Source organism: Saimiri boliviensis, chromosome 14 (genome assembly GCF_048565385.1).
Source record: "Saimiri boliviensis isolate mSaiBol1 chromosome 14, mSaiBol1.pri, whole genome shotgun sequence".
Lineage (NCBI taxonomy): Eukaryota > Metazoa > Chordata > Mammalia > Primates > Cebidae > Saimiri > Saimiri boliviensis.
This window is the reverse complement of record NC_133462.1, coordinates 4,183,365-4,199,195: the sequence shown is the minus strand read 5'-3', so window position 1 is coordinate 4,199,195 and position 15,831 is coordinate 4,183,365. Positions and strand designations below refer to the sequence as shown.

The following is a 15,831-nucleotide window of genomic DNA, read 5'->3' as shown; positions in this document are numbered from 1 at the left end:
AAATATTACTTTCATGGTCTCCAAACCAAAAATGAGTCAGCTTGCAGCATGGGTTGAGCATGCAAACAAAGCACAAGGCATCTAGCACGGGTTAGTTTTAGGCATACATGGGCACTAGTCATTCTAAAAGACCTGTCTCATGACTGTCAGAATTGGATCCCATAAAGACGTTGACTTCCCCCTCCTGCAATGATCAGCAAATTTATACGAAAATCATTAGGGGGTTTATCATCCATGATTACCAAGCATTCTCTTGGATATATACACAGAAGTAAAGTTGCAGGACTCAATGGCAATTCTATGTTTAGTTTTTCAAGGAATCACCATACAGTTGGATAATTATGTATATCATGTTTGTGTTAGGCACTCCAATAGGCAATATGAGGCCACGGTTATTATCGTTTTTATTCAATACCGAGTCCCAAAGTCCTTACATATTAACTGGCATAATATGTAAGCCTATAAATATTGGAAAGGGGGAAGTGATTAAATAAATGATGTCGTTTTCTGGAGGGAACTTATAGCCCTGAGGCCATTTTTGGACCATTGGACTTCCTTGTCCAGCAGACAGTGTAGAACTTTGAGACACGGGTGTCAGTGACAATGAACACAAAGGGGCTGAATGTTGGGAATCCCACAGATGCCAGGAAAGAGAAGCTCCTCAGCCAGTGGCTTGGGTTCTGAATCTGGGTTAACCCAAATGATAAAATAGAAGAGAGCATGTGAAAGGAGAGAAACGTGCTCACCAGGACGAGGATGCTGTATGTGGCTCTAGTTTCAGGAGAAGTTCTTGGGGAGAGGCTGTGGCTGCGAATGTGTTGGACTCTCTGCTTGTGCCTGTGCAGGACGAGGACCATGGAGCCGCTGGTGCAGACCACGAGGGCCAGACACACGCCATCCACCAAGCTATACATGACTGCCTCTACTGAGAATATCGGTCTCCCTAAGACGGGTGATGAACAGTATCTGTACATTTTTTCCATACTTAAGTTAACGCTGTTCACGGGGCCAGTTACACGTGTGGCAATATTGACATTTGCCACAAGAGGAAAGATCAAGCAGAGGAAACAGCAGAAAACAATGCACTTTGGGGACCTCATTCGGAGTTCCATCCTCCTGGAGATGCTGGGTCGAAGCTTAATGGCCTGGAAGCCACTGAGGAGGGAGGTGGTGCTCAGGGAAACCCCTCTGGCCTCTCTGTGTAGACCGAAGACAAGTTTACATCCAGCATCACCCAGAAAGGATTTCAGTCCAAAAGCTGCCATTGTCTGAGGGATCCCTTTAGATAAAAGAACCAGGTTGTTCGCTAGGACCAGCTGGCTGAGGATCAGGTCTCTGGGTCTCACTATCTGTGTGGTGATAAAAATAAAGCTAAGGAAGTAAAAGAGCGAAGAATTCCCAAGGATTCCAGCAGCAGTCTGAATGAGAAAGGCAATGCCCCAATTTAAGTTAACAGATACCAATCCATCCATTTAGAGATGTCAGAGTTTGAGTTCATTTGAATCTGAGGACTCCACAGACTGAAAAAGAAATTAAGTTTTTTTTTTTTTTTTTTGCTTCCAGAAAATGACCTTTCTCACAAAACCCACTATTAGGAGTAAATACCAATATAAGAACAAGTCTTTTACAAGTTTGAAGTTATTTCTTATGGAATTGTTATTTGTAACACCACGACTGTAACCCACCCTACCTGAATCAAAGAGAAACTGAGTAAATCCCAGTGCATTCCCTCAGTAGCGTACGGGGCAGCTGTGAACTTCACAGGGAAGTTCTCTTGACAGGTGACCCTCCAGGACACACAGCTACGTGGGGAGTTAGAAAAGAAAAAGATAGACACTCAGGACATTATTAGTAATTAGCTTTCTTTGAGAAGGAACCAGAGAGAACTAGTATATTGTTATGCTTTTTTGTGTGTGTATTTGTATTTTACATTTTAAAACTGAAAGAATAAATCAAAACCTTTAAAACTGGGTACTCCCAGCTACTTAGGAGGCTGAGGCAGAGAATCGCTTGAACCCGGGAGGAGGAGGTTGCGGTGAACAGGCACAGTATTTTTAGTAGTGATGGGGTTTCACCATCTTGACCAGGCTGGTCTTGAACTTCTGACCTCATGATCCATCCTTCTCGGCCTCCCAAAGTGCTGAGATTCCAGGCGTGAGCCACCACGCCTGGCCTAAGGGCTTTTTTTAATGGTCTATTATGATCCTAGGAGTAAGCAAGAATTTTGTGTATACACCAAGTTTTTTTTATAACAAACATTCTAATTCTCTGAGAATATGGCTCCCAGTCTAACAAGAAAGTCCACTTACCAAATTCCGTTTCTTGCTGGGGAAGTAGCTGGCCATGGTCACAGTCTGAGCACCTGTGCAATAGGGGACATCTTATCCCTGAGATAAAGGCTTGGGACACCATGAGGTCATCTCCTTGCTGACAGGTAATTATTGTGTCATCTGCAAGTACAGTGACAGTGCTTCCATGGGGATTTGAGATGATCTCAGAAAAACATTTTTGAAATGTTCAAATTACTGAGGGCTAATAGTAGTGATTAGTTCCAATCAATTGAGAGAAAAAGAGCAAGAGACAGAAACAGAGACAGAAAGAGACAGAGAGAAAAATAGAGACAAAATGAGAAAAATAGAGAAAAATGATAGAGACAGAGAGACATAAAGAGAGAGAAAGAGGAAAGAAGGAAGGAAGGAAAGAAAGAAAGAAAGAAAAAGAAAGAGAAAGAAAGAAAAAGATTTCTAAAATGGCTAGAAAAACCACACAGAAATAAAATATCAGACAGATGAGGACCCTGAGTTCTAAGAACTCAGAGAAAGAAGGCAATGAGTCTGGATGTTTTTGGCCAACCCTGGAGTCTTGCCTCCTGAATGTTATTCTTTTTCTGTTCTAAGAACTTTGTACAAAAAGCTGCCTGGAAGGGAGAAGAAAAGAATCAAGTAGGAACAAATTGTCTCCGTGATAGAGATGGACTTGGTGGGAGTGGAGAGACTCTTACTCCCCGTTTCCATAGGCGCATGTTTCCATGCTTTTCGATGGAAAGCATCCAATCTGTGTCAAACGTGGTATATAAGATGTATCAGAAGGAAGGACAGGAAAACTTCCAAAGAACCTGCCTGTGTTAAGTCAATATTGCAGTCAAGAAAAGTGGACATTACGCAACAGTCAATAATAAACAGAGCATGCATTACGTTATACGATAATAAGTGCATTGTGAGAAGGAAAAGGGCTATTGTGCTCCACAGAACAATAAAAAATATTGCCAGCAGATGCATGGCTGACTGGAGCGGAAACTCTTCCCCAAGTCCTTAGGCTGTCTGTCCTGCAGATTTTGGATTCGCCAAGTGCCAACAATCATGTTTAGAACCCAGTTTTAGATAGAAAGACAGGTAACTATAGATATATGCATATGCACGCATATTGGTTCTGATTCTCTGGAGAAGACTTACGAGTACATAATTTGGTCATAGGCATGATTCTAGAAGAACCGAATCTTAATAAGTTTTCTATACTGTTTCTGAGGTTTCTGGAACTGGCTGTCTGATTAGATTTAAAGACATGAATGGCTCTATTTTCACTTGTAAAAAGAGCACTGATAATCCACGGCATGGTGTGGTGTTAGGGGTACACCACTGGATGCTCCTAATTGTACACTTATAAGGGACGAGAAGCTGGGTGACCTTGCATATACCATTGAGGATTGTTGTCAAACTAATAAGTTTGGCTCTTTTGTCACTGGATAAAGAGGTAAAGAAAAATGTGAGTCCAGAGATTAGAATTCCTAGTTCTAGCACCTCTATATAAATATCTGAGGTTTCTATGTCTGCCCTGAAAGAGACTCTTATCATCTGTAGCTATAGGGGTGACATTGCTGAAAATCAAACCCAGCATCTCATGGTTGAAGTGGCTATATTACAATGCAAATGGAATCCTCAGCCTTGCAGGTATCTACTGTTCAAGTAATGGCATTAGTTAGGAATGGGGAGGTCTTAAAAGTTGGAATGAGGGTGTGTGTTAAGACCCTGATACAGCTGAGGATATGGAGCCCTTAACTTTGAATGAGTCTTCCTTGCCAATAGAAGCATCCTCTCTACCTGCATGCAAGGAGATTAACCCTGCATAGTCTGAGGAAACGGTACTGGCCTCCCCTGAGGCAGTTGCCTTGCAAGGCTATGCTGATTCTCCTCAGGACACATCCTGACCACCCCTCTTTGCTTCTAGACCTGTAACTAGATTCAAGTCTTACAGGCCCCTAAGGGTGTTATACAAAGTATGGTGCATGAGAAGATGTGCTATTCTCCAAAGTAACTTTTTTTTTTTTTTTTTTTTGTGATGGAGTTTCGCTCTTATTACCCAGGCTGGAGTGCAATGGCGCGATCTCGGCTCACTGCAACCTCCGCCTCCTGGGTTCAGGCAATTCTCCTGCCTCAGCCTCCTGAGTAGCTGGGATTACAGGCACGTGCCACCATGCCCAGCTAATTTTTTGTATTTTTAGTAGAGACGGGGTTTCACCATGTTGACCAGGATGGTGTCGATCTCTTGACCTCGTGATCCACCCGCCTTGGCCTCCCAAAGTGCTGGGATTACAGGTGTGAGCCACCGTGCCCGGACTCCAAAGTAACTTTTTAAAACAAATTCATACATACAGAAGTCTGAGGAACACACGTTGGAGTGGATATTAAGGGTTTGGGATAATGATGAATCAAAGAACGTAAAGTTGAATTAGACCAAATTTATTGATCTAAGCTCACTAAACAGAGATTGCACAGTTAATGTTGCATCTTGGAGAACTGAAAATGGTTCTACCAGTTCATCTGGTTGATTGGCTGAAACATGGAGCAAAATCTGGCCCTCAGTAAATAAACTCAACACGCCAGGCATACCTTGGTTTGCTGTAGAGGAACTGATTTAAAGGCTTAGGAAGATTGTAATGTTTGCATGGATTTATCGAACCATGTAAGACCACACGAGAAGAATCAGAAGATGTATCTTTTAACAATATCGTGAGGGAAACTCTGGCATCCTTGAGGAGCTCTGCGATTGCTCTTCTTTGGAAGCTGGAACTTACAGTGAAATTGCTGAATTAAAAAAAATGTAAATGTGTTGGGAGTAATTTGGCCCCTACCTCTTGGCCCCCAGAGAGATAGGGGCCGAGTGCAAGAACTCAGCCACCAAAGGCAAGGTGGGTGTGGTTACCATGATGGACAGCAAAGTCAAACCAGCAATCAGAATCGTCTCACAGAGTTATGGTGTTGGCTAGCTGATCACGGTATTCTAACAAGGGAGACAGACAGGAAACCTACTAAAGTCTCACTTAAGAAAATTTCTGTCAAGTGAAGAAAAGTCTAACCTGAATCATAAAAGCAGAGAACCAGAGTCTCTCAATCAATGACTAGTATTGAGCCAGTTCATAGAGCCAGAATCTCTTGATTTAAAGGGAAATTAAAGGGACAGGATCCCCATGAGGGCACGACCCCTGGGATACTACCAAGAATTTATACTCTTGATCTTTCCTCTGGACTTTCGTTAAAGGGACCTGTGGCCTTTTATGATGGCAATGGAACATCAGGGGAAAATAATTAGTTAATTTGGGCACTACTGGAAATGGGCTATGAATTGACATTAATTTCAGGAGACCCAAAACGTCACTGTGACCCTCCAGTCAGAGTAGCGGCTACTAGAGGCAAGGTGGTTGATGGAGTTTGAGCTCACGTCTGTTCCACGGGGGAATCCAGTGTGTCCCTAAACCCATCCAGTGGCTATATCCCCAGTTCCAAAAGGCAATACTGGAATAGACACATTTAACAACTTTCACAAGCCCCACAGTGGTTCCCTCACTTGCGGAGTGAGGGTTATTATAGTGAGTCCAGCGGGAGCCACCGGAACTGCCTCTTCCCAGCTAAATTGTAAACCAAAAGCAGTCTTGCATTCCTGGAGGAAATTCCGTATATTAGGACCTCCATCCAGGACTTGGAGGGTGCAAAGACAGTGATTCCCACAACCTTGCCGTCCAACCCTTCTGTTTTTCCTCTATAGAAAACACAGGGATCTTGGATAATGATATTAGATTATTGTAAGCTTACCCAGGTGACGATCCAATTGCAGATGCCGTAACAGATGTGGTTTTGTAGTTTCAGCAAATTAATACATCCCCTGATACCCAGTATTCAGCCATTGATCTGTTAAGAATTTTTTTTTTCTCCATTACTGTTAATAAGAACCACCAGGAATCATTTTATTTCATTTGGCAAGGACGTCAGTACACCTTCACTGTCCTACCTCAAGGCCTGGGAAGGCCCCTGGAGCTTGTGATCAGCGTTTCCGTGGCCTTTAGCTACTGTTCTTCCTCCTGTTCCTCCTCCTCGGACACTGGCATCAGGGCAAACACAGGACATTGGGTCAGTAGGACATGAGGGGACCCATGGGCTGACTGAAGTGGGGTCAGGGCACCAGCCAAAGAGAATCCGGATAAGAGAAGTCAGCTCAGAAAAACAGCTCCAGCATTTCCCAGTGAGAACACCTGGAAAGAAGAGAATGAACGTGAGCACACGTGACTACCTTACTCTTCCTTTTTTTTTTTTCTTCCAACTTTCGATGTATTTAAAACAGTTACGCCAGTGTGTTTTCAGGTTGCCTTCTCTCCTCTCGAGTTCTGTGTGCACCGCAGGTGGTCGTAATGCGCCCAAGGCTCAGACTCTGTCCTTCTTCACCCAGCCCAGAGGGAGGCTGATTTCCAAAGTCCTGCGGGGGCTGCGGAGCCAGAGGACAAGGACAGAGGCCTGCAGAGGAGGTAACTCTGCCTGGAGAGCGCAGACGCCCACCCACCACACTCCAGTCCTTCTCCAGGTCCAACCCAGCTGCTGGTGTCCAGGAAGAAAATCTCCGTGACAGGAAGAGAGGGACACATGAGAGTGGAGACAGAAACCCCACAGTTTCAGTAGCAGAGACAGCAGGGGAAAAGGCTGAGAAGGGCTTGGGCTCTTTTATATAATATATAAATTAATTCATATAAAAATTAATTCAATTGACTATTTTCCACCTTCCCAGTGTCTAACGCATTTCAGCACCTGTGTTTTCCTCGTGGGTCTTGGTTGTGCCTTCCTGTCGGGTGGCTCTCCTCCCACGCACCTGGCCTCTCATAACGGGTTCCCCCAAGGCTCTCCTGGCGTCAGCCTGATGAAGGGGGATTGTTGCCGCTGCTCCTGCCCCACTCTCCCAAACTCAGCGTCAGCTCAGGATTGTGCCCGGCAGGGATGGGACGGATGCCAGCCTCACTTCCTATGGGGCAGACGCCTGTGTCTGACAACCGGGGATTCAGTCTGTTTCTCACACATGGGGGAGAGGCTCAGAGCTGACCACGGACTCCAGTGAGTGAGCAGAAACCCCCCCACCCAGCGCCTGTCCACACGCACAGGGGAGGGGGCCACAGCTTCCAGCCTCACCCAGAGCCCTGACCATGCCCTGCCTGGGAGGACCCGGGATTCCTCTTCCGTCCCACACGGAGGTGGGACCTCCTGCTCTCTAATGACCCCTGGGTGGTCCCACACACCTGTGGCCACTCAGCTGTTAACTCTTCATTGAAGCGGATGCTTCTCAAATGGAGGAACTTTTCTTCCTCTTTCTCTGCCTGTGGCCGTGATGATCTGCGTATTTCAGACGTGTCACAAGGAGCATTTGACGGTGACTGGAGCTGACGCGGGCTCTGGAGTGGGTGCATCAATCATCCCCCTCGACTGCGGAGCCAACACCAGGATCCTCTCACGTCCCAACCCTCCTGTCTTAACTGGTCTGGAAATTACGCGCGGCTGAGCCCCTCCCACGTCCTGGGCACCACTGACCCCCACAGTCTCTGTGATGAGTAGGGCTCACGACAACAGGCACAGAGGTGACATTAATCTCCAAGGTCACACAAACCATGGATGATAATCAGGAATTAAATAGAAATCAGCTCCCCTCCCCCAGAACCAGATGACAGACCTAACGAATTGTTCTGAAAACGCTGAACATGGACGGAGGGGCAGAGGGACAGCCAGGGACACAGGGGCACTGAGGACGTGGGATGGACCCGGAGGCTCATCCCCAGGTCGGGGTGGGTGATACTGCAGCAAAGCAAAAAGGGGAAGCGTAAGAGAGGGGCTACTGTGTAGGAAGGAAACACACACTCTAGGGACAGAAGAAATACGTTTCGTTCTCTTTACTCCCTGCATTTCCCCTTTTGAGACAAGGTCTCGCTCTGTCACCCAGGCTGGAACCCTGAGAAGTGATCAGAGCTCCCTGCAGCCTCCGCCTCCCAGGCCCAAGCGATCCTCTCACCTCAGCCTCCGGAGTAGCAGGGACCACAGGTGTGGGCCTCCATGCCCGGCTATGTTTTCACTTCTTTGGACAGACAAGGTCTCGTTATGTGGCCCAGGGTAACACGAAGCTCCTGGCCTCAACCATCCTCCTGCCTCAGCCTCCTGAAGTGCTGGGATTTCAGGCGGGAGCCACCACGAGAGGCCCTGCATTTCTTCTCTGTGTTCACGGCCACACGCAGCTCAGCCTGGACCGCACAACCAGGTGTCAGGTGCGTCTCTGCTGACCTGAGCCTTCCTGCGGCACGGACCTGCGTCTTCCCTGAAGCAACTCCAGGGCTGGAGAGACGATGGCCATGGTGAGGACCCAGCAACGCTGTGCTGATAGATGAGGTGAAGGAGGGAGGGAGACCCCTTGGGGAGACTCTGAGAGGGAGGAGAAGCCCACGGTCACCCTCTCCTGAAAGGGGCTGACTCAGGAAGGCATCGGGGCGATTGGCTGCTACGTCCCAGATCTCAGTGAGATGAAAACAAACGAGACAGACAGTGGCTGGGTGTCAGGAAAGACCCCACTACAGTGTGAAATGTCTGCAGAGGGGTTGGGCCCACCCCCACCTCAGCCCTAAAGGCATGAGAGCCAGGCTCCTGGGGAGGGCAGTTCTGCTTCCTGTGTGGCTGCAGATGACACAACCCCATGACAAGAACGACCTAGCCACCAAGTGTCCCCACCCTGTGTGTCTCTGTCCTGACAGCACCGAGGGCTCATCCATCCGCAGAGCAGGGCAGTGGGAGGAGACGCCATGACCCCCATCCTCATGGTCCTGATCTATGTCGGTGAGATTTGAAGAGGGAGGGGAGATTCTAACCTAGGAGGGACCTCACCCCACAGCCAAACTCTGGTCCATGAGGAGACCCCAGGGCTCACGAAGACCCCAGGGAGGGGCGGACCTGCTCAGGCTTCAGGGGCAAATCTCTCACAGGAAACTCTCTTTCAGGGCTGAGTCTGGGCCCCAGGACCCACGTGCAGGCAGGTGAGTCTGTCCCCAGCTGGTCCAGGTCCTCCTCCTCACTGGGGACAAGGGCCTCCCCCGTGCAGCTGGGGAGGGGAATAGCAGTTCTGGGCTGACTGATGGGGGTTTGGAGGGCCCTGGGCTGAGAGCTGAGATCTGTTAGGTGGGAAATGACTTGGAATCTGACCTCTGCTTTCCTGCCAGGGACCGTCCCCAAGCCCACCCTCTGGGCTGAGCCAGGCTCTGTGATCACCCAGGGGAGTCCCGTGACCCTCAGGTGCCAGGGGAGCCTGGAAGCCCAGGAGTACCGTCTATATCGAGAAAAAAAAGCAGCAACCTGGATTAGGCAGATCCCACAGGAGCTTGTGAAGAAGGGCCAGTTCCCCATCCAGTCCATTGCCGGGGAACACACAGGGCAGTATCGCTGTCGGTATAATGGACGCACTAACTGGTCAGAGCCCAGTGACCCCCTGGAGCTGGTGATGACAGGTGAGAGGAAACTCAGGGGTCCCAGCCCCAGGCTCTGCCCTCAGGAAGGGGCTCTGCACTCAGGGGCATCTCCCTTCTCACAGCCCAGCCCTGGGGATCATGTGGGAGGTATGAGCCCCACTTAACATGGTGCCTCCTTCTATTCCAGGTCTCTACCGCAAACCCACCCTCTCAGCCCTGCCCAGCCCTGTGGTGACCCCAGGAGGAAATGTGACCCTCCAGTGTGGCTCACTGGTGGCATTTGATGGGTTTGCTCTGCACAATCAAGGAGAAGATGAACACCCACAACGCCTGAACTCCCAGCCCCATGCCCGTTGGTCATCCCAGGCCGTCTACTCCGTGGGCCCCGTGAGCCCCAGTCGCAGGTGGACGTACAGGTGCTATGGTTATTACTCTCACTCTCCCTATGTGTGGTCTTCACCCAGTGATGTCCTGGAGCTCCTGGTCCCAGGTGAGAAATTCACAGCATTGCCTGGAGATCCCTGAGTCTCCGGGCAGGTGGGGAGAAGCTGTGTCTCAGGGCAGCTCCAGGTGGGACGATGTTGGGGTGAGAGGGCTCAGGGCTCCTGGGCCAGAGACACAGGAAGATCTGCAGCGGTGAGGCCAGGGGAGAGGGAGGATTTGTGGGGAGCCTGAGGGTCGGCTCCTGGAGACCATGACCACCTTTCCCAGGTGTTTCTGAGAAGCCATCACTCTCAGTGCAGCCGGGTCCTGTCGTGGCCCCTGGGGAGACCCTGACCCTCCAGTGTGGCTCTGATGTCGGCTACGACAGGTTCGCTCTGTTCAAGGATTGGGGACCTGACCTCCTCCAGCGCCCTGGCCGGCAGCTCCAGGCTGGGCTCTCCCAGGCCAACTTCACCCTGAGCTCTGTGAGCCACTCCCACGGGGGCCAGTACAGATGCTCCGGTGCCCACAATCTCTCCTCTGAGTGGTCGGCCCCCAGTGACCCCCTGGACATCCTGATCGCAGGTGAGGAGCCCAGCGGGTTCAGTCAGGGGCCCAGGCTCTGCACAGGCCCTTCCAGGGAGCCCAGGTGATGGCCGGGATGAGAGGTGGGGGTCCCAAGGGAGGGAGAGACAGACAGAGACAGGGGATGGGTGGGGAGGGGGAGACTCAGAGAAAACAGAGACTGAGGGTCCCAGAGAGAGGCCTGGGGAGGTCTCAGCTCAGAACAAGGTGGGGCAGCCCCTCACCCATCCTCTTCTCTCCAGGACAGATCCCTGACACACCCTCCCTCTCAGTGCAGCCGGGCCGCATGGTGGCCTCAGGAGAGGACGTGACCCTGCTGTGTCAGTCACAGTGGTGGATGGACACTTTCCTTCTGACCAAGGAGGGAGCAGCTGATGCCCCCCAGCGTCTAAGATCAAGGAATGAATCTGATAAGTACCAGGCTGAATTCCCCATGAGTCCTGTGACCTCAGTCCATGCAGGGACCTACAGGTGCTACGGCTCATACAGCTCCATCCCCTACCTGCTGTCTCACCCCAGTGAGCCCCTGGAGCTCGTGGTCTCAGGTGAGGGCCCTGACCCTGTCCTCTCTGAGTTCAAAGGCTCAGCTCAGGCCCTGCCCCAGGAGAGCTCTGGGCTGGGATGGAGGGAGGGGGCTCTGAAGGAGGCTCAGCCAGAGGGGCCTCAGCCCTCAGAGGGAAGGAGGACAGTGGGGCCCTCCCAGGCACACCCACCCTCAGTGGCATCGCCAACGTCGTGAAGAGGTGAGGCGGCTGAGGGAGGGGACTGGAGGGCCACAGGGCCAATGTAGAGAAATTTGGTTTGAGGTGGAGGCTTCTGGCAAGACCCAGCTCCTCCGCCTCCTCTCATTCTTTACACAGGACCCTCCTGGGTCCCCGGCCCTCCACCCACCGGTCCCACCCCCACACCTGGTGAGTGACTAAGGCCTCCTGGCTGGGAGGGAGTGCAGCCTCCCCCAGGGCAGTCTCGAGGCTCCCAGAGGATCCTGTTCCCCTTAAGGATCCAGCACAGACTTCTCTCCAGGTTGCTGGGCAGAGACAGAGCGAGGACCACAGGCTCCCAGGGCTCTGAGGCTGGGCTGGTGAGGGGTGGGGTTGAGGCAGAAGGAGATCTTGGGGCCCAGCCTGGGGGAGGAGCAGCCAGGCTGAAGTGGGGAGTAGGACAGCTCCAGCCCTCTGATCCCCATCCCAACCCAGCATTGTCCCTCCCACGGAGTCTGATCCCCGGAGTGGTGAGTGAGGCGCTCTGAGCGGGGGAGGTGGGCGGGGAGGTGGGTGGGGTCCAGGGGAGGCAGGGGTGGGTTCTGTCATTGGATTAAGGCTCCTCTGGAGATGGTGATGTGGATAGGCCCCTCCTCTGCCCGGGCCTCAGTTTCTCCAAGTGTAAATGAGAGAGGCCTGCACGGGTGAGAAATTGCCTTTCAGCTCTGACCTCCTGAGAGAGGAGGCCCCCCAGGGAAGCCTCCAGACCTGATTCCTCAGGGACCAGTGCTGTCCCATCTGCAGCAGTGATGGTGACTGTGGCGGGGGGAGGGGAGCAGGGCCGTGCTTTGGGGCATTCAGGCTCTTTCCCTGCAGCTCCGGGGCTCTGCTCAGTGCACGGAAGAAGGGCTGCAGGTCAGACTCCTGGGTCCCCTTCCCAGCTCTGCCATTTCCTGGCTGGGGGTCCTGGGGCAGGTGGTCCCCCTCTCTGAGCCTCAGGTTTTCATCTGTAAAGTGTGTGAGATGGATGTTTCAATTCCCCAAAGCATTCCTGAGTCTCCCAGAAGATCCTGTTCTCCTCAAGAACTCAAGCATGGGCTTCCCTCCAGGAGCTGGGCAGAGACAGAGGAGGAGCCACAGGCTCCAGGGGAGGTTATATAAGTTACATCTAACCTTACATACCACCTGTTATATAACTTACATCTGAATATGTCTCTCCTCCCTGGTTTTGAGTCTCAGGAGCAGCTGAGACCCTCAGCCCATCACAAAACAAGTCTGACTCCAAGGATGGTGAGTGAGGAGATGCTTGAGGTCATGGAGCTGGCACAGAGGGTGGGGTCCTGTCAAGGGGAGGTGGGTGCCCTGGGTGGACTTCCAGAGGTCCTGGGTGATGCTGATCCTCCCTGATCTCTGTGACTTCTTTGTCCATTATCCCCAGCCTCACAGCCCCAGGATTACAAAGTGGGGAATCTCATCCGCATGGGCATGGCTGGCTTGGTCCTGGTGATCCTCGGCATTCTGCTATTTGAGGCTCAGCACAGCCAGAGAAGCCCCCAGGATGCAGCCCGGAGGTGAACAGCAGAGAAGATAGTGCAGCCTTCAGAGTGCTGGAGCCTTGGGAACAGATCTGATGATCCCAGCAGGTTCTGGAGACCATTTAGGGCTGATGCTATCTGGACTGTCTGCTGATGATTTCTAGAGGGAGGAAAACAGAGTTGCAATGCAGAGACATTTTCCAGGGTGATCCATGGAGGACCATGAACATGTGATACTTTCCTCTCTATGAATGTTGACTTCCCATCGTTGGGTCCCCTTCTTTCCCTCCCCCACACATGAGGCTCCATCCCACGTGGCAGCCTCGGGTCTGCACCTCTGCACACCGGCGTGCTCTGGTCCATGGCGTGTAACACAGTCTTCCTTATTCCTCATTGCCACACTCCCTGGGGAGAGTTACTGAGCCTCCATCTCCTCAGTTCAGAGTTCCAAATGTGGTCCAGTAAATAAATCAATGGGAGAGCATCGGATTTCAACCAGGAAAAGATGAATCCACCCGGATGCCGCAACACCCTCTCTGGACCCTACGAGCCCTTCCCTCTTTCTCAGATGCTATCTGTGTGTCTTCCCCTTAGATGATTGTGTGACCATCACTGCCATCCTGTTCCACACCATCGTCCTCACCTGACACCCGCTCAGCAGTCACTCCCATTTCCTCTCCCTCCTGGTAACCACAGGTGTGCTTTCTGTCTCTATGGATCTGCATATTCTGGCTGAAAACATTTCAATCCACCTATGACCTGTGAGCTCCTCATTTCAAGACATCCTGCCTTTGCAGGCAGAACCAAAGTACACCATGTCAAAACAATGATAGGCATTTACAGTGTGTTGGTGATCCATGAAAGGAAAATCACGGAAGTAGGAGAGACATCCAGCTGAAGGCAAGACCTCAGGCCAATGAATCTTGTCAATGAGTTGAGCTGTTTCTTTCTACTCACTGTGACAGTCAGATAGAAACATGCAGAAATGACTGGGGCTGATTCTTCTCTGACTTCTCCCAAACAGCAAGAGGACTTGAGTCCCAGCATTAAAGCGTTAAACTTTCCTAGGTCAAAGACCACTGTGTTCGAAGGATGTAAAACTGCCTCATAGGATGGAATGGATGGGGGAAGGATCCTGAGGGACCAAAGAATCCTGAACTTTCTAGGACAAAGGGAACAGCCATTCGCCGTTTACCATGTAGAATAAATACATTCCATTAGGGACATTTTCAAAGACTCAATAGAATATGAATGATTACAATGTTATGCTTATAGGTAAAGCATAATATTGTATACATGTTAATATTTGAGTGAGAATATGTTCCAAGTCTTAGTTTGATCATGCCAGGCCAAAAATTTGAGCCAGATTTCTGTGATGTCAAGTGGGAGACTCTGGCATCTGTCACTGATTACCCTCCAGACATACTTGGCCACCAGCCTTTCCCATGGATCTCACGTGTGTCTTGTGACTCTTGGGTATGAATCCTGTGAACACATTGACCTCTGCCTTCTACATGACTGACTTGTAGAGTAGTTTCTTAACATCTCAATCCCAATGTGCATGCTACTCTACTGACAGGCTGAGTTGAAAATCGCAGAACACAAACATGTGTTTTAGACTATACAATTTACGCCAGACAACTTGAGTCTAGCATACATACTTTTTAATCTACTCCTGATATTTTTCAATGTATCGTGGTAGGTGAAGATTCGCATTTCATGTTTAAATGTGTGCACCCTAGCACTTAATTAGTCTTCCCTCGTCTCTGTTGAATGTTCAACTCTGTAATTCGTGAGTTGTTGCCTGATGTCATTCCCCCTTCTTTCCTTCTGACATGTGCAGTAGATATGAGGTCCTCCCTCCTCACAGTATTCCCCCCAAGGATGGTGAATTTTCACTTTCAGTGCCTCCATGGTTCATTCTGAAAAATTCTCTCAATTTTGTTTTCCAATTTCATAAATGTCTCTTCAGCTATATCTTGACACTGATAGAATAAATATTTTGATTGTATTCTTTAATAGATATTTTCACCTCTAGGATTTCTTACTCATTTATCTGATGCCCATTTTTCACCAGGATAATCCATATTTTTGTCTCAAAAATTTAATTTCCTCTTTTTTCAGATATTTAAACATGTTTAAGTGAAACGGGGTCTCATACATTCCTAGAATTCTATTTTCTACACTGTTGTAAATAGTGCTGCAACAAACATAATGAGTGCTGCTGTCTTTTTTATATAATTACTTTTTTTTAAGCTGGATACTATGAAATGGGATTGCAAAGTGAAATGGTAGTTTTATTTTTAGTTCTTTGAGATAGCTCCCTACTGTTTTCTGTGAAAGATAAACTCATTTACATTCCTACCAACAATGTATCCTTGCTAACATCTGTTGGTTTTAACTTCTTAAGAGTTGCCATTCTGACTGGTGTCAGTTGATACTCATTGTGGTTTTAAGTTGATTTTCTCTAATGATTAATCATGTGGAGCATTTTTTAATGTGTTGTTGGCAACTTATATTTCTTCTTTTGAGAAATGTCTGTTGATGTTGATGTTCTTTACTCAGTTTTCTATAAATCTCTGTGGTTCTTTTCCATGTGGTTTTTCACGTTCATGAAGTTGTTTGAGGTTTTTTTTTCAGGTGGAATTCTTTGACTTCCTTGTAGATTCTGGACACTAGTCTTTTGTTGGTGGCATAATTGGCGAATATTTTCTTCCATTGTGTCGGCTGTCTGTTCATTCTGTTGATTGTTTCTTTTGCTGTGCAGAAGCTTTTAATTTTAATCATGTCTCATTTGTATATTTGGGGTTTGGTTGCATTTTTAAAGAGTCTT

At 49.4% G+C, this 15,831-nt stretch overlaps 1 protein-coding gene across 1 annotated transcript; it reads left to right on the top strand.

Annotated features, from left to right (window-relative positions):
• The first annotated feature begins 8,230 nt into the window (after positions 1–8,230).
• LOC101053208 (leukocyte immunoglobulin-like receptor subfamily A member 3) lies at positions 8,231–15,017 on the top strand. Its single transcript, XM_003944069.4, is given in 10 exon segments — positions 8,231–8,653; positions 9,047–9,128; positions 9,290–9,325; positions 9,509–9,793; positions 9,942–10,244; positions 10,466–10,762; positions 11,005–11,307; positions 12,703–12,753; positions 12,902–13,009; positions 13,012–15,017. Coding segments are annotated over 10 exon segments (1,557 nt in total). The 5' UTR covers positions 8,231–8,644; the 3' UTR covers positions 13,095–15,017.
• Positions 15,018–15,831: the final 814 nt, after the last annotated feature.